This window comes from Opisthocomus hoazin, chromosome 2 (genome assembly GCF_030867145.1).
Source record: "Opisthocomus hoazin isolate bOpiHoa1 chromosome 2, bOpiHoa1.hap1, whole genome shotgun sequence".
Lineage (NCBI taxonomy): Eukaryota > Metazoa > Chordata > Aves > Opisthocomiformes > Opisthocomidae > Opisthocomus > Opisthocomus hoazin.
This window is the reverse complement of record NC_134415.1, coordinates 90,759,178-90,782,605: the sequence shown is the minus strand read 5'-3', so window position 1 is coordinate 90,782,605 and position 23,428 is coordinate 90,759,178. Positions and strand designations below refer to the sequence as shown.

The window sequence follows — 23,428 nt, the reverse complement described above, 5'->3', positions numbered from 1 at the left end:
AACTTGCCCTATCTTGAGTCCAGTGGCTTTAATAGTCAGATCAAAACTGTACATTGCATACTTGACACTATAGCTCTCACTGGCCAGACATCCTGGGTGCACATGGTTGTGAAGAGCACATGGAGCAAGGGATGAAGAAAACCTGGCCTTCAACCTCAGCTCTTCCAAGACATCTTTGCGTGACTGGAGAAGACACTTCACCTCTCTGCCCCTCAGCTTGTCCGTCTATGAAAAGAATCATTGGTACTGTTTTACGCTTAGTCAGAATTCTCAGAGCAGTCTTTCACCTCAGTGATGTTCTAAGTGTTGAGAAGCGCTTCTGCTCCTTGCTAGACAACAGAAGATGTTTTTCTCTGCCGCCTCCTAAACCTGTGTACACAACAGTGGTGGCTTGGACGTCCTAGGAAATGGTATTGGAGTGCCAGACCCTGCAAGGCTCATCTGTTACCCTAGCCTGAAGATGTTGATGCCCAGACTCACAGATAGAATGGCATGTTCTTTACCAGCTACCTGAAAGCATGCCTAGCCCAAGCCAGCTCAAGCCCTCTCTTTGTCTGAGGAGACTAAATGCAGACCACCCACTTAAAAAGGTGACAGCAGCAGGTAAACAGGTATGAGGGAAAAATCACCTTTCAGCCACCAGGCCGTGTATTTTCTGCAAAGGTTTTTCTCACCCTGCTCTACCTGTCTGATTATTAATTTAGGAAATGATCTCACACATACATTCTGGGGATCCAGTTCTTCTATACCTCTAGTTAAAACTGTCATCAAAGAGGATTTCTGCTTGGGGACAGATATTTCGGTTTATTTCCTAAATGATTCTGTTAGATCTATTGATTTCTGGATTCCTAATTCCTCATCATGAGTGGTACCATGTCAGCCCAGAAATAAACTTGTGTAGCAGTGACACAGATTCACAGCAACTCCTTCTCTTACCCCAAGTTCTGCTCTGTTACATTGGTATAATGTCCTAGAGACTGCACTATGTGTGCAAAGAATACTTACCTTGCGCGAGTTTTGACAGAGAAAAATTTACCCAGTCTGGTAGGTTTTCAGGACCATCCCATTGAGAAACTAAGTCTCCGTCCAGTTAGTGTCACACAGGTTGGTGTGTGCTTGCTTTGGAGAGAGAGGTGTTGCCTAGTGAGCCATGTCCACATGTAACAGAGCAGGAGGAGTGTCCAAAAAGGATTAGTGTTGTTGTCTGGGTGGATGCTGCCCATCATCTCTTGCTGCAAGCCATGCTGGGCTGGGTATCAGCAGCATAGCTGATGGGATCTGCAAAGGGAGACAGCAAGTCTTCTCACGGAGGATGGGGAAGCTTCAAATGCCGCACTCAGCCCTTGCTGGGGCGAACAGGGGTCACGCAATGTCAGCTCCTTTCCTTTTGTCATCTCAGGGACAGGTGAGTCAGCACAGTTGTGGTGTTCATGATTAGGGATGAAAAATCCTGATTGTTTTAATAAGTATTTAAGGAGTAGCAGACTGGTTGTACAATTTCATGGTGCCTGTGTATGCACACACACACGCATAAACACATGCACATTTTTAGTCCCTGTATGAGTTAAAGTGTGTATGCTGTTTGAATTTTATAGAAAACTGATGATTTTTAAAACATTTTGCTTTGTTATATTCACCTCCGATCCTGCAGTAAATTCTACCCAAGTCTGTATCTACCCAAGCTTCCTGAAGTAGATGTCTGGTAAAGCAAAAGAGACAGACACTCTCCATCTTCTACCCCCTCATTGTCTCCTTCATTTTCTGAGCCAGAATAAATCAAGGCTTTGCCTGTGCTGTTGATTAAAGTACTCTGGTTTATTCCAGACATTAATATTGTTCTTAATGAGAAAAATGTATTTGAAATGCACACAGTAGGTGTGAAATGTATCATGCCTTTAAAATTGGTCTTCTACTACTCAGACAGGCATCTGGGGGGAGCGGGGGGGGCGGGGTTCTGGTTAATTTTGGGGTTTTTCTGGGGACCGTTCCCTCGTTAGCATGATATTAATATTTCTTATTTGTTATGAGTATTAGCTGCTGCAGCAAAAACCAACCAAGGGCAGGACAAATGTTCACGTAAGCCTTTTTCTGGTTAATAAAAGGATATGATATGATAGTTGTAATAGGATTTTTTTAGCGTGAACCACAGTCTTCTGTATTCAATATAACCAATTTACTACAAAAAAGGAAAATAGAGATATAGCATATATAGTATATAGCTGAAAACCAGATGAATTCCAGTGGCACTCTGCTGAGAATTAGAGCCAAATACTGTCCTTTCTCTTTCTCCAACATACACACCAACTCCTACTATCTTAATATACATTACTTCCAGCAGAGTTTGATTCATCATATTTTATTACACCTGTTAAAAGACAGCTCAGTCTTTATAGTAAATGAACTTCTGTAATTGCTGTATATTTATGTTGTATTTGTGAGTTAATTATATTGTACTTATGGGTTTTGACAGCTAATTGCCACTAATTCATATAATGACATGTCTGAAATGCTTGATATTTAATTGTTTTCATAATTATATATTTTGGTTATCTTGTATTTACAAGGTAATTTCTCCAGACATGTAGTTAGAATGCCAGTTATGTGAGCTTAGGCGCAACTAAAAGTCTCCAAAAGCAGAGATATGGTTTAAGTTATCCCAGGCAATGGACAGAAATAAACATTCTAGCTGTACGCCTTCTAGCTAGAACTAGCTATCGCTAAGGCCCCAAAGAAGGTAACTGCGGTATCACAAGAGTGACTGTATTATATGGGTAACCAAAAAATTGTCCGTATGTGCTGTCAGCTCAGCGAGTGTCTAGCATTGAACTATCGGTTCCTGTGGCTTCCACTACCAATAGCAAAGATCCAGAAATAAAAGCAGTAATTCTGTTTTTTCATGTGATTTTTCAGGAGCTTTTGACAGGGTTTAGCTTGAGATTTTTTTTCAGATCGTGGCACAGGGCCCAAGCCCCATGCATGTTTACCTTAGGACTGCAATGGTAGCAGGAGTCCAGTGCAAATATAAACCCTCGCTACCTTAAATGTACTGCAGCATTGTTGGACCCTCTTCCCATGTGGCAAACTGAGGGTCCATCAGGCCACCATGGGGTTCAGAGTTCAGCCAGTCTAATATGTCTCTTTGTCAGTGGGATTTTCACCCAGGACTTGTGCAAGAGGCAGGCGTCTGTCCTTGACCTTTAGGGTGTTGTACATTGCGTTGGCTGTCAGTAATTCATTTCTCCTGCGCCTGCAGCAAGCACACTGGCCAGATGGCAATCCCACGCTCGCAGTCCCCAGCAGCAGTCTCATGCCACCAGCCCAGTGCTTTTCACCAACACAAGACATTTTTCAACATGAGTAAAGACCCACAGCACCTTCTGCTACAATAAAACTATTTATTCAGTCATACAAAATTTTCCTTTCAAAGCAAGTCTAGAGCCCTTATATGAGTCATCTGTTTTATTTTTTCAGCAAGAAATTGGACATATATTCACTAAGGCTTAATCTGAAATCTTTTACTCACAGTGGAAACATTTCCATTGATTTCAAAGGGTCTTGGATCAAGCTTCAAGGTCCTTAATACACTATTAAGTTTTAGTCTGTCAAATTTGTTCATTTGGGGCCTTTATAAATTGCAGAGCAGTTGTGTACAGAACCAAGTCATGTGGAGATTAAATAAGCCCCATCTACATCAGTCTCCTGACACAGAATAGCAGCAAGAAACAAATATTGACTTGAAAAACAACACACGTACAGTGACATTTAGTTTGTATAAAGTGATAGTCTCCATATAAATACAGATAGCACCATTTACCCAGAGCTGAATAAATGATATTCATCAGTAAATATTTGTATGTCTTTGACATGTCTCTAAGCAGCAAGACGAGAATTTGAGATGGAAAATGCATTCTCAGGTGAGAATTCAGTGCAGATTTTTCTTACAGTTTTTCTCAACACATTTGGGAGACCTTGAAAAGCAGATGCTTCCTCTTCTAGTTAGTGGTTTAGAAGTAAAGTAACAAAACTACAGCGGACCACAGCGTAATAGGTTCCTGCCAGTAGTTTCCTGACCCTGCCACTCATGCTGTGCTACGCTGCAGGGTTCCAAGCCTGAAAACACTCCTCAGAAAGAAAACCTAAAGTAGCTAATTAATTTAGGAGCCTCATACCCATATTCAGAAAGGATTTGTGCACCCAGGAGCTAATGTTTCACTGCCTTTATATGAGAGTTAGGATTTTGGGGACCAGGGTTTCTTTTTGGTGGGAGTTAAGTGACCTAAGCATCTTTAATAATGTAGCACCTGTATAATGGGCTTTTTCATCTGTATGGGGTATAACAGCACATTTCATCAGCATGAGGAATGAGCGCACAGGCTCAGACTCTTTGGGTAGGAAAGAGAAGACTGAGGGTCCAACTGATGACAACAGAGGTCTTTAAAACCACAGATGACACAGGAAAGGTGGCTGAGCAGTAACTGTTCACCATAGGGAACGAGTCTTCCCTACAAGGTGCGGTGTTAGAAAACATTTTTAGGTTCCCTTTAGGCCATAAACCAATGAAGACAAAGTAGGATTTCAGGCGTGTGCCTAGAGCACTGCTGAATTTCTAGTGCCAACTCAGCATTCGGGCGTCAGGGGCTGCGGAACAAGTCAATCCCATTGTCTTTACAGAGTTGCCCATTTGCAAACTGTATTTTCCCCCCTGAGGCATTAAGAACTGAGGAACTGGACCATCCCTCCTGCAGGGCCTGTGTGCAGTATGTGAAGTGTTGAGCTTGCAAACTACGTCGGGATCGTCAACTCAAAGAGAGTAAGAATAAAGACTGCTAGCTGAGGAGAAAACCCAACTGTTCCTTCAGCAACTTTTTCTAGTTATATTAGATGTAGTCCTTTTATTCTTCAGGGGAATTTTTAAGATGTTCCAGTGAGGTGATTTAATAGTAGGCAAATTAAACTGATTCTCACCTAGGCTCCCTTTCCTGTGAAAGGTTGGTCCGGCTGACCTTTCAAGGCCCCTTCCAGCCTACCCTGTGCTGTAATTCTTTCTAATGAAGGACTTTTTTAAAAACACTTTTCCCATGTAGGTTTTTTCTCCAGCAAAATTGTCTTTGTTTACTACAATTTTATAAGTTCTGCATGACTTCTGTTCTAAAAGGACCATGGGAGGAGAGTCACAACAAGGCAGTTTTATTTCTAGTTACAAAACAAATAAAACATTATATTAGTTCAAAGGATAGTAACCTTCAAAATAGCTCTTATTATTTTAAAAGTTACTATTCCTGAAGCTCTATGGATAGCTCTTTCATTCTCCACATAACTGTAACATCTACGGGAGTCAGGAATTTACAAAAAAAAGAGTAAACACTGATCAAAATGAGTTTTGAGTAATGGATTTTCTTCTCATAAGCCCATTCAAAACAGGAAACAAGGGTATTTACTTAAAGAAATTAAAATTAAACTGTTAGTGACCAAGGGGACACTGAAACATTATGTCCTTGGATCTGTTTTTTAAAGCAAGAGAATTTTTTTCAGAAGCTAATAGAGTGAACTCCTCTTCTCCCAAGTCCTCCAGCACCTGGTTGTGTCATTCTCTATTTCCTTCAAACACCAAGATGCTGTCTGTGCTATTCCCAGCTAAGAAATGTGGATGTCTTCAGCACTGGCCTTCCAGTGTCGTGACAGCATGGCCTCTATAGTTAGAATTACTGGCTTTTTGGTTTTTAAGGGAAATGTGACTGTACTTTATTTTGCTTTGAGAAAATGTTTCTGGGACTTGTTATGGATGGATCTGCATCTTAGCTGCTGCCTGGCTGACCAAGTGATGTAGCTGCAGGCAGAGCCTGCACTGGGAATGGACTCACCTGCTCAGGACCATTCAGATGCCACCGAGAGAGCAAACATTGTGGGGCTTTACTTCACAGTTAGACCTTACTAACTAGCTTCATGAATGTCTGTCCCTGGGCCACCCATCAGTCAAGCATCATCCCAAGTGTTGTTCTTCTAAGGAGGGTTGCAAGTGCTGGAAATGGCACACTTCTCTGCCCTTCCCCCTTACAAATGACACAGAGCGATAGAAGAGCTTAGCTGCCAATGTCTGATACGGTATCTCATTATCCAAGCTGTCCTCCCACCTGTATTTTATCTGATTGCAGGTCTTAGTCATACAGTCAATGAATAAATAGTCTGAATGGAAGTTTGAGCAGTAGGAGGAAGGATTATGGAGGGCCCCACGGATCCGCAAATACTCAGCATCTGCGCTCTTTTATTTTGTGCCTGTGCGTGCACCTTGCTGAACCATTCAGTAAAACAAAAGAGAAACACAGAGCAAAACAGTCAGGCCAAAACCAGCAGTAGGTGCTGCAGCAGCAGCACAAAACCTGGGGCAAATGTCTTCCCCTGGGACAGTTGCCTGTTCCACAACCAGAGATTTGGGTCCGTCACCAGATCTTTAAAGTTTATGTGTTTTCCTGAAGCACGTTTTGTGTTTGTCGTCTTTAAAATTCCATAGCAGGGATCAGTACCATGGTCAACCTTCTGAAACAACGTAGGTGAACAAAATTAAAAGCTTTAAAAATTTAGTTAAAAACACAGGACAGGGAATGTTGATAGCACGGGATCTTACAAAGATGCATGCACAAAAACAGGTAAAACAGAAAATGCAGAGAAAAGGTCTTCTTTAGTTTTGAAAAACATTTAGAAATATGAAGTTCAAGTAAGACAGTCTTAACCACAAGTTTTCTAAAAAAGAAAAATAATCAGTGAACAACCTCTCTATGTGAGAGTAACTGCTAAGCGCGGAGGCTGCAAGGGTCAGCGATCTGTGCAGACCGTATTTTTCTTCCTAGATGAGAGGTTAAATGTAAAGGTCACATGTCTCCTGGGTCTGGCTATCTGCTAAACTAGGAAATCACCAGGGATGAAGAACCCCTTCTTTGCACAGAGATGAGATCTGCTGATAAGCACAGCTCTGGAGCAGCCAAAAGCTGCTGTGGGGCAACCAATCAATCTTGCGTGCCTCTGTTAACAAAGATGTCCCACGTATCACGGAAGAGTGTGTCAGCTAGCTTTAATCAGGTTAACTCACATAACAAGGCTGTCGAGCTGCAGGGACCGGGAACTCCAGGGCTGACTATTTACCCTGTTTGTTGGCTGGGTGAATTAACCCATTCAGCACTCTGTGCTAATGGAGCGTGATGTTTCTGGCACCCAAGCTAGCTCATTTCATCACTTACACAAGTATGGTCTCCAAAACAAATGGACATCTTTTTCTTCACTGCACTGTCAAGCACAGATTTACAGTGGAAGAAGATTTCTGTCTCTATAATTCATCTCTGGCGAAAGAGGAGGCACAGGGAGAAGGTCTTCCTGCCACAACTTGGTGGGAAAGGCAGTACTTACATGTTTTGACAGTGTAGGCTTGTACAAATGATTACTATAAATTCTGCCCCAAAAAAGATTGCAAGATCCAGCTACCCTTGTGCCCTGGCTCCATGGTATGGGAAAATACAGCCTCTGGTGTTCATAGATTAAACATCTCAGGATTTAAGGTAGTGCATGAAAAGGGGAAAGTGAAATGCACTACAAGGAATGAGCTGAAGCTTACATGGCTATTTTACGTGCTATAAAAGAAAAGAGACTTTTAAAATGTACAGTGTTAAGGGTCTAAAGCGCTATGAGAAGCGCTGATGAGTTTAAAAGTTATTTTTAATTCAGTTGTCTTTAAAGCAAATTATTGTAAATTTAGGGTATCATTTATTACAAATTATTACAACTAAAGTAGGCATCTACTCTAGTTGTTTATGAGAAATCTAAGTATTTTACGATCCCAGGGAATTTTATTTATGTCTGACTAAGGATGAAATCTGCACTGAGTCCTAGTTTATATCAGATTGCAGATCAGCAGCATCTTATGAGCTTTCACTGCCTAAGATTTACTAATTTTTTTATTGAAAGTAGATAAAAATGAGTAATCATCTGTGAATGATAATTATACCACTGCTTGTGGGAGGAAGCATGGTTTGAAGATCGTCACTAATTATTGTTGCATGTGGCAATATCTACACCAGAGAAGCTTACCTCTGAAGTGTGATCCTGGAAGGATTTCTGTAAAAACAGCTTTGCAAAGCTGTCAGCTTGTGGTCTTTCATTGACTCCAGATCAGATTGATTCAGGCCCAGGTTTGCAGTGATTAGGCAAATGGGTGCATTTTCAAATGAGTTAGTTACCCCAAGGGAAAACTCATCCTGGAGATTCTTAAATTTTAAACGTTTAAAATCCATGTACATCAATTTGGCTTAAGAAGGTGCCTTACCAGTTGAAAATAAATCAATAAGCCCAGCCTAAAGTATTCAACTAAGAGTACCCAGTTTCTTATAACTGGAATTTCAGGTTAGACAATAATTTTTTTGAAACATAATAATTTTGTTGAGTGTTGCCAACGTGACAGAAGTATTTGTGAAGTGGATGGGAGGAGTTTGTAGGAAGCTACATACCTGTAGCAAACTGTATCACTGTATGATTTTTCTTAGAGAAGAGTCCAGCCAGGAATTTCAGCAATGAATAAAAGAAATTTCTCCCATTTTGAGAGCCTAAAGGCTGGGAGCTGGGAGATACTGAGGGAGACGAGTCTTAGTCCTGACCTCACCCTGAGCTGGAGCCTGTCTTGACCCTCCAGAAAGAAGATATTGATGGGCTCCTGACAGCACCGTGGCTTTTTGGGAGGTAACACCTCCTCTTTCCTCCCAGGTTCCTAATGGGGAAGGAAATCCTCCAGGCTTCCACTGGGAAGGGAGATTGAGCTGCCCTGACAAGCAGGGGGGATCCACTTTCTGATGCTGAGAGAGCTAAAACGTCGTGGTTACGCTGGCATTCGTCCTAAGCTCTTCAGCAAAAGAGCTGGAGAGCAATAAAACAGCAGATCTGGGGACAGAAAGAACAGTGCTAAAGCATGCTTCACAGCTTGCCATTCCAGAAACCCAGTAGACAGCATTTACGTTTCAGTGGATGTTAAGCAGAGCCACTGGAGTAAGCGTACACACAAAACTGGCCTGCATGAGCACTTCCTTTTGCTTTTGCACAGGCAGGAGGACACAGTCACACCTCATCACCCCAAGGAGGTGGTGGGCAGCTACCAACACCATCAGGACTAGTGCAGGCAGGACATGGTGGCACTGGGGTGCTGCATCCCTCCATCCCCTGGGTACCCACGTTGGCTAGCATGGAGCAAAGCACCTTTCCTCCCAGACCTCCCAACTACAGCAACAGGTTTGACTCCTGTGCTCTGGTCTCAACAACAGGTTGGGTTAATGCCCTGACTTTGGCTGTGGGTGAGCAATATGTACGCCATTTTATCCGTTATCCCTTCTCGCATTTCTTGGCCCTCCTCTTCAGCAGCCTTCAACCACCCTTTCTCCATTCCAGTCTCCTCTCAAATGGACAACCTTGCCCAGATGACCTCCTCCCCATCAGTCCCTGTTCTGCAACATTCATGCTCAAATCTGTTGTTTCTAACACAGTTATGTAGGCAAGCTCAGCCTTATATGCAATTATTGATATGGTGACCAAGGTGCTGTGCTCCCAAAAGGGTCCCAAACATCCCTCCCCACTTACCTACGAAGCCATTTCTCACATAGCGCCATCTCAACCACCTGCAAAACCCAGCTATCTCTTTGGACACTATGTGTGACCTTTGTCAGGTGCCTGCGCTGGCATCTGCCACGTCCAGCGATTTCTCATGTCGTGCCCAGCAGTGCCCCCCGTGCTGTTCCCTCAGCCATCCTCCGGCCAGGACCCAGCCGGGACCCTGTGTCTCCCTGCAGCAGTAGCAATCTTCATTACACAGCCACGCTGGAGAACAGGCTGCAGGCCATTATATCCTTGATTACAACGTACTGCGCTCTGGTTATTTATGTCAGGGTGAGCACGTGTAGGAGTGTTAGTTGGATGCCCACAGATACAAACACAGAAAGAGCCGTGCCTCCACACACCTTGCTTAGTGCAGAGTTCCTCCAACCTGTCTTTTCATCATGCTGCTCGGTTCACCAGTGTGCACAGGGAAAATCTAACTTGAACATGAAATTCATAGCTCCGTTCATATAAACTTCACAGTCATTTCATTTTTGGTCTCATTCAGCCTGTGTAGAAAAAGGTTGCATCCCTAAATCTGAGGCCTCACAATGCAGCTAGGAATTTCTTAGGCAGGTTCTTACAAGATTTCAGACCTCGCACGAAAGTAGCCATTTCATTTATTTTCTCTATCCCAGTTTACGCTGTTGTAAGCCAACCTCAACCCACCTTCTGATAGTTTGCCTCCATTTTGCCTGCAATACAGCTGGCATCAAAATCTCATGCTGTGAGCGTGAATATCATCAGCTGCCTGGTGACAGCAAGATTTTATTTTGCTGACAATCCTGCACAGATTGGTGTGATTCTGACCATCTCCACTTTCCCAGCTTCTGGGTACCACTTTTCCCAATATGACATGTTACAAACAGCATCAGCACCTATATAAATTGCAGTCAGTTAAGACTGCTGCCGTAACATGCCCTCTGCAGCACTGAGATCCTCAGAAGCCCAAAGCAACACCAGCAGGCCGGAATACAATACAAAGTATTGGAAACCTATAATCTTCAGTTAAACTCAACTTGCCTAGTTGGCTCCCAAAGAGCCACGAAGTCCAAGAAGATCGGTTGACTTTACAAGAGCAGGATGATCTAGAAAGTTGCAAGGTCTTGCAAAATAAATTTGAAGTGAAAGGCTTGAATTTCAGTGCTTTGTATGTGTGAACTTGGAAGCAATAATCTCTTTGAGATAACAAGGAAGAATACTGGAAGTTTAGCATCTTTCCATAGTTTGAAATATTAACATTATCATAAATGTGCTAAGTCATATTTTCCATAAGCTAGCTGCCTGTCTCACTGAGCTCGCCGGTTTCTTGCACTTCACAACTGTGATCACGGAAATACAGAAAGTGAAAAGCACTCAGACCAGTTCAAGGTTTAACAAAGTCAGATTGATTTATTGTTGCTAAGGGCACAAAGATGCATTATTTGCACAGTGCCTTAATTCCCTAAAGGAAATGTAAAACCATGGATGTAAAAGAACCTGCCCTACTCACACGCATGTGCACGCACACACACACCCCCATATGCACACACATATGCGCACACACATGTGCAAAGCCAGTTCCCCTCGTTCTTTCCAAACGATGTTATTTCATTTCTTATGAAGCATGAAAAGTTCAGTGGCAAAGGAGTTGGAGTCAAAACCCTCCACGAGAAATTCAGAGTATTCTGCTACACGGTGGTCCTGTGCTGAGAAGGTGGAGATATTTTCTGGCAGGAGCAGACATGGACATTGCCATCTCACAGCTTAAAGCTGTCCAGCTGCTTTTAAGGAACAGTTAATCATCCTCTTCCCTCTTGTCCTCCTCCCAGACAGCACTCGATGCCATTACCCATAATCAGCTAATAAGAAATGTGATTGAGTCCCGTTTGGAGGAACTCAGATGAGTTTCTCCCACCAAATCAGTAAAATTAGTCTGTGTGTATAAAGTTCACTTTGTGTGAAATGACTGACAGCCTGAAGGGATACAGCTGCAAAACATAAACATGGCAGTGCTTTTAGTGAGAGTGCTTTAAATAAGATAACTGTTATTAATGTCCCTTCCAAGAAGTCACTTCTAAAACCACAATCAATTACTATAGTGATAGTAATACTATACATAGCAGTACTAGACAAGTGATAGAGTTACTGGAAACCAGCTATTGTTGACTAGATACAATAAAATTCTCCCTGTTAACGTACCTGGCTTTTTCACCAGACCCTTTGTAGCTCTCTATATGTGTTTGTCATAAGTGGCCTAACACTCAGAATGTAAATTTTCCAGTACCGTGTTTTCACAAGACCAAATCCCTCACGTCCCTGTGCCCCTTCCCCAGTGCCCCAGGACTGGTACCTGTCCTGGTCACACCAGTCCTGCCTTTCATGCAACTTCACCTGAGAAGAAAATCATGGAGGTACCCTGGCCACACCAGAAAATGAGTCTAAAGAATGTGAAGCCACATCAGTTCCCCAGGCTAATCCTAAACTGAGCAACAGGAACCCCTTACACCAGGGTAACCGCCGCAGGCTTTGCCTTCCTGAATCACAGCCTGGGTTCTTTTGTGCTGTTTTGGACTAGATCATCCCTGACTCTGTTCAGGGGCTGCCTGGTACCACCAAAGACAGGCAGTAAATAAAGAATTAAAATACAAAGTCTACAAAATGTATGACCACAACCACACCTGCATTTTTAAAGATTAATAATAAGTAGCATTTAAATCCTGCCCTGTATTAATAAGCGGGGTCAATCACTGACATATTCCAGTAAATCACTTCCCATTTTAAGACCCCATCTCTTTTCTGGGCCAAAATACTCCATATAGGTGCCTTCTAATGCAACAGCAGAGAGGCAAAAGCTGGACAGGCAAGGGCAGCGAGGGACAGGCTGTGGCGCGGGCACTGCGGGCGGCTGGACAGGAGCCCTGGCCAAGCTGCCAGAGAGCTAAGGCACCGCGTCTGCTCCAGGAGGCAGGAGCTGGGATGGGATCATACAGAAACGAGGAAAGCTTGGGAAGGGGAGCAGCAAGGGGTAACAGCAGGAGAAAGGAAACACAATGCCTACAGTTAATGTTACTGATTAATGTTATAACGCCAGTGTGTATCCTCGGAATGTGAGTAAGGGATGACAAGAGGCACAGACTTAAGCCACAGAGGAAGCCTTCAGCCCAACATCTCCAGACTTTTCAGCAGCTAAATATACTTCTTTAATAATGTTGGCTTAATGTAGTTCTCGTATGTGGTATTTATATTGTCTGAATTGCTAAGGACTCATTTCCTATGAAAAGAATGGGAATTAAAACCAAATTAACTCCCCGGTGATGGGTTTTGAAATGAAGTGATGGGCTTGCCTGGTCTGAGGTACCTGCAGGCTGGTGTTCTGCAGGGACGATGCTTTGTTTATATTTTCTCCCATCTTCACTTATTGTAGTGGTTTTCCAAGGAAAAAAATGTTGGCCCTGCTGAGCAGCGAGCAGACTTAAACAACCAGACTCCCCTGTGAGATCAGCAGTATCCATTGTCCTAATGGAAACCTGGTGTTTGGGTCTGATAAAGTGTGATGGGGTTTGTTTAAAGATAAGTTCATTAAGGAAAGGAAGAATTTATTTTTCAGAGTATCCTTGCGGTGCAGAGAACAGGCAGAGTTCAGAAAGGATTTCCCTGGGGCTACGTCAGTGCAAAAGGCCATTTGGGGACAGAACCACAGCAATTCAGTTCGTGCTGGATTAAAGATGCATATAGGCAGTGATCAGCAGAGAATATGGTGGGGACCACACAGGGTGGGGAGAAATGCCAGGGCCAAGAAACTTCAGGGCTCTGAGAGAAGTGAAGGACAAGCAGAAAAAAATGCCGCTTACATCAAGAAGCAGCAAGATCTCTCCTATGCATGGACCAGATCAACAGGTGGTTGTGGAGGACATGTAAATCCCATGGTGTCTTCCAGTACCTTTGAGTGTTGTTGTGGACCAGAGGGCACTTGCTAAGTGACGATGCTGAGGAAGGCATATGGATTGCAATTGCTCCTGGTCCATGGTCCAGGAGTGCAGAGAGGGAAAGAAAGCCTCTTTGCTTTATCCTCTGGTCAAAGCATCAGACATAATAAGGGTGCAAACTAATGGAGATCAAGATCTGGCTTGACAGAGAAGACTCCCATGAACAATTTGTGAAGAAGGTTTGAGCTGAAATTTTGGCTTTAGGCCTGAATGATCAAATTGGCATTTCCAATGCAGTAACAACCTGAAGACTGCAGAAGAATTTCCATCTGGCTTGTCCAGCCTATGCTTAACGAGCAGGCCTGATATTTTCTATAAGGCTATTCATACTTTAAAGCAGTTTCTGAAGAGTGGAGTCTACTTCATCGGGGGGGAGAGTGGGGAGGGAGGGGGAAGGCTTCTGCTGTCCTTTTCATAGAACTTAAAACTCATGTTTTGCTAACCCAGAGTCTATGACTATAGAGATCTGCTTTCCTAGGTCCTATCTCCAAAGAACAGTTTTTTTCTAAAGTTTCTATTTTTGATTGTTCCTCATTCAGCTCATTCAGAAGACAGCAGTCCAATTTCTGAATAAAAGCATATGTACACAGAGCTAAGCAGCTGACTAGCTTTAAATTCATAATTCCTCATTCAAATTCTTAATTCCTCATTCAAATTCTTAATTCCTCATTAGCTTGCATGTGCAAACTCTCTCTCAGAACCTAATCTAAGTCCTGCTGGTGTCAGTGAGAACGGGTTTTACCTCTCAAATTTAGCCATCTAAAAATCAGACGTGTATTCTAAATGCAACTGTGGAGGAGCCACTTGTAGTCAAAATAGAGAAGGATCAGCATTTCCAGGATGTGATTCACACCATCTGCCTTAAAGACTTGTCTTGAGAGGGGACAAGTATATTTCTGGCAGCCACTGTCTCATTCACTTGCCTGTCGAGGGAGCTGTGCGACTAGCCTAGAGGGCTTCTTACTCTTTGGTAAGTGAAGCCAGGGGAAGGAATCTTTCTGTTTATTTTAATGGAAAAGGATTCAGCATTTCCGTTTTCATTTATGCCAAGATAAATTACAAATAAGTAAGCAAGGCCCCAGAGGTTGTCTCAAGTTGCATCTCACAGACTGCTAACTCTGGCTTCAGTCAGCGTTTAGGATGCGTGGAAAAGACATATGAACTCCTGAAACAAAATTACACCTTTTTTTAAAATTATTGTTTGTACCTTGCATCATACTGGACTGTCTGACACGGAGCACAATTTGATATACAAATCTCAAAGCAAAGGCAAAAGCTTTTTGTCTGTCTCCTCTAAAGACATGCACAGTGGGATATGTGAAATGTCAAGAATAATTAGACAAAACCATATAAGCTCCTAGCAACACTGATGTGCTGTGTAAAACTAAGCGTTTGCCATAAAGCTTTAAACATTGTTTGAAAGCCGCATGTTAAAGGTAACCTGAGTAAGTTTTAAGTACTGTTTCCAAGATATTAATACAGATACGGATATGAAAAAGCAGAATAGAAAACTATGAAATGCTGGCATGCCTTCGCTGAGATAGGCTGCTCTGTTTCTTTTCTCCAAAGGTGATATATAGAAGTAATTGATCCCTCTCATATAGCAATTAAAATGAAAAGGCAGATTTCCTCAGCTCTTAACCTGCTGCAGCCTATTTAACATTCAGGAAAAGGACTAGCTCCCAGTATCAATAATTCACAGAGATCATAGAAATGTTTGTTGGGAGGGACCTCTAGATGTCCCTTAGTCCAACCTCCCAGTTTAAGCGAGATCTCCAAAACAAAGGAGAAACAACCAGTCCACATCAGCAGGAAATCTGGCCCAAAGTGCCCTTCAGAGAAGAAAAAGAAATGAACTATGAATGCAGAGAAAAAGGGGAAGAAAAGGAAGAAGAGAAGGAAAAAGACACCAAAAGTTTTTATTTGAGGTGGTAATATTAGAAGTGTAGGACTTCTTGCCGAAAGGTGAGATTTTTCTGGATTCAATAACAGAAGTGTTTTTATGTTCTAGGAAAACAATGAACAGGAGGAAACCTGGAAACTTTTTGCTGCTCTGTTGAATATGGAATTATAAAAACCAAAAATTGTACCTGGAGCAACTCTGTCCCTCTTTCAAATGGGTGACTTCTGAACCTGGACCTGTTCGCTACCTGAAGCAGCAACTTCTTCTTTCACCGTGCACCCTGGAGGGGAAAATGAATTTCACAAATTGCACCACAGAAGCCAATGTGGCTACGAAGCCAAAAACAGTAACTGAAAAGATGCTCGTTACCCTGACCTTGGCCACAATCACAACCTTGACTATGCTGCTGAATTCTGCTGTAATTGCAGCAATCTCCACAACCAAGAAGCTCCACCAGCCGGCAAATTATTTAATATGTTCACTAGCTGTGACAGATCTCCTTGTTGCTGTTCTCGTCATGCCCTTGAGCATCACTTACATAATGATAGATAAATGGACTTTGGGATACTTCATCTGTGAGATCTGGCTTAGCGTGGACATGACCTGTTGCACGTGCTCGATCCTTCACCTGTGCGTCATTGCTCTGGACAGGTACTGGGCAATCACAGACGCTATCGAATACGCCAGGAAAAGAACGGCAAAAAGGGCTGGGCTGATGATAGTCACGGTGTGGACGATCTCCATTTTCATATCAATGCCCCCTTTGTTTTGGAGGAATCACCACAGCATCAGTATTCCCAGTGAGTGTCGCATTCAGCACGATCATGTCATCTACACTATTTATTCCACATTCGGGGCATTTTACATCCCATTGACTTTGATCCTGATCCTGTACTACAGAATTTACCACGCTGCAAAGAGCCTTTACCAAAAGCGGGGTTCAAGCCGCCACCTCAGCAACAGGAGCACTGACAGCCAAAACTCATTTGCCAGCTGCAAGCTCACACAGACATTCTGCGTCTCAGACTTCTCCACATCCGACCCGACCACGGAGTTTGATAAAATCAACGCGTCTGTGAGGATCCCTCCTTTTGAGAATGACCTGGACCTGGCTGGCGACCGGCAGCAGATCTCCACAACGCGGGAACGAAAGGCTGCTCGCATTCTGGGGCTGATTTTAGGTGCTTTCATTTTGTCCTGGTTGCCCTTTTTCATCAAGGAGTTGCTTGTGGGCCTCCACATTTGCACTGTCTCTCCAGAAGTAGCAGACTTCTTGACCTGGCTTGGATATGTCAACTCCCTTATCAACCCTTTGCTGTACACTAGCTTTAACGAAGATTTCAAGCTGGCCTTTAGAAAGCTCATCAGGTGTCGAGAACATACTTAAAAGTACTGGGACATGACGATGATGACGTGACTCCTGGCCTTAAGAACGAGCAAAATAATTTGACTCTGTCACCATTTCCCTTGATAAAGGGGACTTTTGTGTTTGCCTAATTGCTTGACTTATCTTTAGCCTGTAATTCGTTCTGCCATTTTTTACCTCTAGTGTTATTCATGGTAAAGGGTTTGAAATAAATTTATTCTACAAAGGAACAGATTTTTTAGCAATGAAACAACAGAAAACAAAGAAACTATTCAATACTCACTTTTAAGACGTTTTGTGTAATCAATGATTCGAGAAGCATACAACGATATTCACTTTTATACTTTTTTCGTTTAAGAATCAAACGTCTAAATTATCATGCACTGTAGTAACATAAAGGCTTACAAACTGAACTCCATAAGTACGCATTCAAACATTAATAAACACTTCATGGTCATGACAGCTTAACTGCAAATCTTTACTGCGGCATTCTGAGAAAACCGTAGCAGCCATTTAGACGGAAAATAACCACCATTTCCAGCTTGGGCTAAGGCAGAATAAACCATTCCTTTCTTCAGGAATACTCTCCCAAAAACCAAGTTCAGTTCATTCCATCTAAAAACGGATCCCATTTTTTACCCCAAAGCCGTTATTTAAGTGGCTCTTTTTGTGTAAGATTCTGAATTTACATTCAACGTATTGGACTGACACCCGTGCAGTTTGTTTGGCAACTGAAAGGACACAGTTAGCGAGTGTCACGCTTGCAAGACCAGCTGCACATCTGACTGGTCACATTTTAGTACCACTAACTATATTTCTTCAGGGCTTGGGCTTTGTGCCTTGGTCAGTTCTGGGGTGGCCTTATTCACTTCCGCCAGACTTTACCTGGACCTTGCGGTGCACAATCCCATGGATCAATTGATCTTACCCTGCAGACTTGAACAACTGGATACCTTCTCAGCTGGCCAGCAATATACAGAAATTTAGAAACATCATCTAAAACCAAATTATCTTCTGTTTGAACAACAGCAAAAAAAAAAAAATTAGGGAAAATAATGTTTTTAAATAGCAATCTGCACATCTGCCTTCTCATCGTCATACAATTCCCAATGGCATTCTTGTCAGCTTAACCTATGAACACCTCCTCTAACAGGATTTCTTGTTCTAGGAGTCCTTCACGGAGTTACTTCCCTTGTCTTGAGAGACTGGCAGAGAGTCCTTTGTGTCCTGTCTTCCGTGCTCATGAAAATTAAAATGTCCTGGTTCAGCTATTGTGGAAATCAGGTCAGGAACGGGCAAAATCAAAGCTGAGAATCTGGTACTGTCCATTAACAACTCCTAAGCATCGTTTGAATATTGATTACTTACCTTGCACCATAATTTTCTTCCCTGTCCATTTTTCTGGACAGATTCTTTTTGAATTATACTGATATACCATACAGAAAATACCACATACATCAACCTGACATGCAATAACAGTGAACTATAACATGGCAGCTCCAAATCCATCAAAACAACTATCAGAGCTAGCAAAAGTGTTGTAACAGCACTGGAAGCCATCTCAGAAAAATGTTTTGAAAATTTACAATATGACAATAATTTTTCTTATCAAGAGTCAAGGAAGTGTAAGTAACATGTGAGTAATAAACTCCAGATGGAGCTGAGAAATGACATCCTTATTTCTGAGAGAAAGCGTTCAGCTGGAAAGATGCAGTGCCACAAGCTGAGTGTAAATCAAGTTTGAAGGTGACAAAAGTGTGACCTGCCTCTTACCCACATGCAGTGGGATTCTGCTTTAAGGACTCCAGGTTTTCCATGCCTGAGTTTAGGAGGTTTATCTCCAGCTGCCCTTCTGAAGCTATTGTCACAGCTACCTTCTCCAGCTGCCTTTAGGTTCCCTACTAGCTAGCATTAATATCTAAAAAGAGAGAAAAAATAATCTCGGCCACTGAAAATGTCTTCTAGTGAGGAAGCCCAGAGATCCATTATGGTTTTTCCTTTTTGCAGTTTGCTGGAGGTGGAAACTGTTGATTAAAGCTGGGGAAGAGTGGCCTGACCCTGCCTTATCTATAAAACTTCCAAAGCAGCTCCCCAGAGGGCATATGCTGTTAGGAACAAAAATAGCTGCGAATCAAAATAAAAAGTAGTATTTGTAAGAACTGCTGCAGAATAATTTTATTTTTTCTTTCAGCAAGCTCAATAGAAATGATTAATAAAGAACAAGGTTTGTGCATAATTTCCCTGGGCAAGGTGACTGCTGCAGGGAAGACAGGGTGCACCGGCAGCCGTTCCTAGAAGATGGTAGGTTTTGGTGTCCCTTGGGCCGTTTGCTACTCTGCTACCAGGGTGTCCAGCTACAGTAATGATCAGAAAGGGAACAGCAAATGTGTGGGACTGCCCCAGCAGACAGTCTGAGTCACCCCAAGGCACTCGGCTAAGACGAGGCAGAAACTGCGCCCCAGCCAGCTTCTAAGGGCACACCGGCACCCAGAGTAATTTAGGTTGGAAGGGATCTCTGGAGGCCAATGAGTCCAAGCCCCACTAACAACAACCCTCAAAGCAGGACCAACCCCCCAGGTAGACACTGCTGCTGGCATGTAGCATACCATCACGTTTCTCATGCAAAAGCAACGGCTCAGTTAATTCTGCCACTTATGCTGATGCTCATTTAAAGCCAGAGGTATGGCTGAAGGACCAGAGATGGTGAACAAGACCTCCACAGCAGCTGTTGTAGGTAGTAGAAATGTTTCAGAGATAGGTATGGTAGCTGTAAAATACAGGAGCTGCATCATCTTCATTTCCACTGTCTTTCTTTAAGTATCTGATCTCCACTATTACCACTCAAACTACCAATCAGGTTGAAGACTGTATTCAATTTTAATATTTAGAGGTAATTAACAGGAAAAAAACAGATGGATGTTTAATTTTTATGCTTCCCTGTTAAACAGAGACTCACCATTCACTGGCAGCTGACTACTGCTTTTCTAATTATGTCATTAGCTAAACACAGAGCTATGTTTCCCAACAAATGCCACTAGACTGATGAAGATGTCCTGTACATTTTCCCCACGCTCAGACTCAAAGTCAGGAACAATTTAGAGGATTGTTTACATCAAACAATTTAACTTAATCAGAAATTACCTCTTGTCTCATGGAAATAAAAACTTTTGCTAGTCCGGCACCATTGTTTGGCAACTTCATTTTTTTTCCCTGTGTTAATTATTTGCTGATTTTACAAAGGTCTTGGAGACACTTCTGAAACTTTGACTTCTTATCCGTGACAGCTCCCAGTTCATACCTGTCCTGGATCAGGCCCAGCCACACCACGCTCTGCAATGCAAGCTCTGCCCAGCAGGCTCTGAATGATGTATCCAAGACCTTCAGCCTACATCCATCTTCCTTAGCCTCTCTAAAACATCTGTCCTCCTCAAAGTCTTATTTTCCCTAGTTCTCCTCTTGCATAGTTGTCTTCCTGCCTTTCCTCTGATGTTTGTTAAAAGGTTTTTCCTCCCCTCTCCTTCCCTCTCTACAGCAGGGTTCATACCGACCTGCCTGTTCAGACCCTGTCATCACTTCTACATATTTTCTCTGAGTGCTGTCTCCTCCTGTCTTTACACCCTCAACACATGATCCTGCCTTTGGGTTTCTGACTCTCCCTAATCCCTAAATCTATCATGGTCCTACTGAAGCAAGCCCCCGCTCTCGTCCCCCATCTCAGTGCTCTCATCAGGATTCCCATGACTGTGGGTGTTCAAGTCTGCTATGTTTTACTCTGTCTTACACGTGTCCAGGCCATATCCAGAAGTTTTTTGCTCTGTGTAAGCAGCCAGTGCTTTGAAGTGATTTCATACATCCCCATCCCTGAAGACTGCACCCGTCAACCAGGTGGACTCCCCAAAAGACATACTCTTCAAATACTATTTCACCTGCTATTTTTAGCTTGTCACCCTCCTTCTGTATCCTATCTTTGTTGTTTCCTTTCTACTACATTAAAATTGGCCCTCTTATTACCATTTTAGGGACCTGTATCTTCACTTTCAGGGATCTGTACCTGCACAGGTAACTCAGGTTGCACTCAGCTCCTGCTCTTCTGCCTGTGCCAACCTCATCTGTCTTCTCTACAAGCTTTCTCTTCACCACCTCCGTGCAGTGCAACATCTCTCCTGTTCCTTGCAGCTGATGTTTTTGTCCTTCTCAAATCCACTTCTGATATGACTCCTGAAAGACAAACAGTCAACATGGGCAGTGGAGGAATTATTGTGCATATATCATCTGTCCTTTCTCTCTGTCTTTCCCACGTGGATCACATCATCTCTCAAGGTGAGTTATCTCTCTCTAGCACACAGCACATCCTAAACATATGAAAAACACGTTAAGAGCTGCATATATCCTGAGCCACTTAGATTTGGCTCATCCACATCCCTTCAACACTGGGGCTTCCTCAGCACAATGATGTACTGAGCTGTTCGCAGTACGTGAGATTAGTTTTGTTGCTCTTCCTGAATGGAGACAGATGATAGGGCCACAGAAATGATCCGAGGGTTGCAACAGCTCTCCTGTGAGGAAAGGCTGAGAGAGCTGGGGCTGTTCAGCCTGCAGAAGAGAAGGCTGCGGGTAGACCTTAGAGCAGCCTTCCAGTACCTGAAAGGGCCTACAAGAAAGCTGGAGAGGGACTTCTTACAAGAGCATGGAGTGATAGGACAAGGGGTAATGGCTTCAAGCTGAAAGAGGGTAGGTTTAGATTTGCTGTAAAGAAGAAATTCTTCACTATGAAGGTGGTGAGACACTGGAACAAGTTGCCCAGAGAAGCTGTGGCTGCCCCCTCCCTGGAAGTGTTCAAGGCCAGGTTGGATGGGGCTTTGAGCAACCTGGTCTAGTGGAAGGTGTCCCTGCCCCTGGCAGGGGGGGGGTGGAACTAGATGATCTTTAAGGTCCCTCCCAACCCAAACCATTCTATGATTCTATGGTAGCATTATACTTTCCAAAAGGGTTTAAAACAAAGTCCCTGTTTCATCAAGTTTACATAAAAGGTTGTCACTACTCAGACTTCACTGCCATGTACCTGAGCTGTCCAGTTTTGCATAGTTGTCACTTCTTATTTCTCTGTCCTTTGCATTTATCAGAAGAGAACAAACAAAAAAAAAAAAAAAAGTGGCTTTATCTAAGATGGTAAGAGAATAAGGTAATCGTTTCTAAGGACTTTGTTTCCATTCCTCTGTTTTCAATCCCAGTTATCAAAAAGTAAAGAGTATTGCAGCGTTGAGGGGAAACACAGGCTTGCAGCACAAGTGCAGAGATTGTCCTTCTGCCTGCGTTTGTTTAACTATTGCCAATATCAATAACAGACAGGCTGGTTTACTTTCATCTTTTACACACCCAAACGATTTATATGAAGAATTATCTTAAATTGCTTTATTGTGTAAGTGGACACATAATAAAGTAAATATTGTGATATCTTCTACTTGGTCTAGTCAATATATTGCAAGTTGTATTTCATTAGAGTCCCATACAACACATACTCCCTTTGTAATTGCTATCTGTTTTTCTCCTGAGGACAAAAAGAATAAAATTTTTAAAAATTGTCTGAGTTTGGATAAATGTCAGCCATGTTCATCAGCTGTAAAATTATTCTTTAACATTCTCTGGTTTTTGCTATGTGTGTAATATTGCCAACACTGCTCCCTTCTCCTCTGCCACTGCCAGGGGATTTTTACTTTTTCATGAATCCCATCTAGGTGATCGCACGTAGATGATGTTGTATGATGAAGTTACCCCTTCCCGCTCAGTCTACACTGTTTGCTACATTCAAATTGACGTAAACTGGAAATGATCTCCTGTCATGTCTATCAGCCCTGGAGAACAATTTATACAATGTCTCGTGGTTTAATGTGTCCCCACCCAAGTATACAACAACTCCACTGCCGATCACTGCTCGGTAAGTGTGACTGGGAAGAATTCTGCTAATCTGTATGAGCACTGAATCAGCCCTTAAAGGTAAACTTCCAGTGTTTCTGCTGTAAGTAGAAGGTGTAACCATGAACAAGCTGTGGGAAAAACATATACTAGCAAATGATATGAGCCTCTTCTCAAACACCTAAGGAAGAATTATTTGTTTCAAATTTTTTCCTTCTTAATCCCTTTTCTCCCCATCTCAAAATTTCCTGGTCTGTCACCCCTGTTTGTTAATTTTTCCCTCTGTTTCTTATCTCTCCTCCTTTTCCTTTGCAGCCCTTCTCTGCACTGCGGTGGCTTCAAGTAACCTGTAGCAAGAAGCAAGGCTACCTTGTGCTATGTTAATGCACACTACCTAAGCATCACTCTGCTTTTGACTTTAGGAAATCAGGTTGCAGGCTGTGTTCCATGGCACTGCTCTGCACAGCCTCTGCTACTGTTTTATTGCAGTTTTACTACAAATCAGATTTCTAAAGTGCGTCAAGATTCTTCCAAATGAGAGATGCTGTGTAATACACCACAATGTCTTCCCATGTGTCACGGTTTTTTAAGATCCCTTTTTAATAATTCTCTCTCTTCTACTCTCCCATGGGGCTTCTATCAGTAGAAACTACA

At 42.7% G+C, this 23,428-nt stretch overlaps 1 protein-coding gene across 4 annotated transcripts in view; it reads left to right on the top strand.

The window, feature by feature from the left end:
- HTR1E (5-hydroxytryptamine receptor 1E) overlaps positions 1 to 22,408 on the top strand; it is a 44,625-nt gene extending 22,217 nt beyond the window's left edge. For all 4 annotated transcript variants that reach the window (XM_075414412.1, XM_075414411.1, XM_075414409.1 and 1 more), the window contains one exon: positions 15,604 to 22,408. In XM_075414412.1, the coding sequence (XP_075270527.1) occupies positions 15,788 to 16,882 (1,095 nt within the window). In that variant the 5' untranslated portion in view covers positions 15,604 to 15,787 and the 3' untranslated portion in view covers positions 16,883 to 22,408. The remainder of the gene's footprint in view (positions 1 to 15,603) is intronic.
- Positions 22,409 to 23,428: the final 1,020 nt, after the last annotated feature.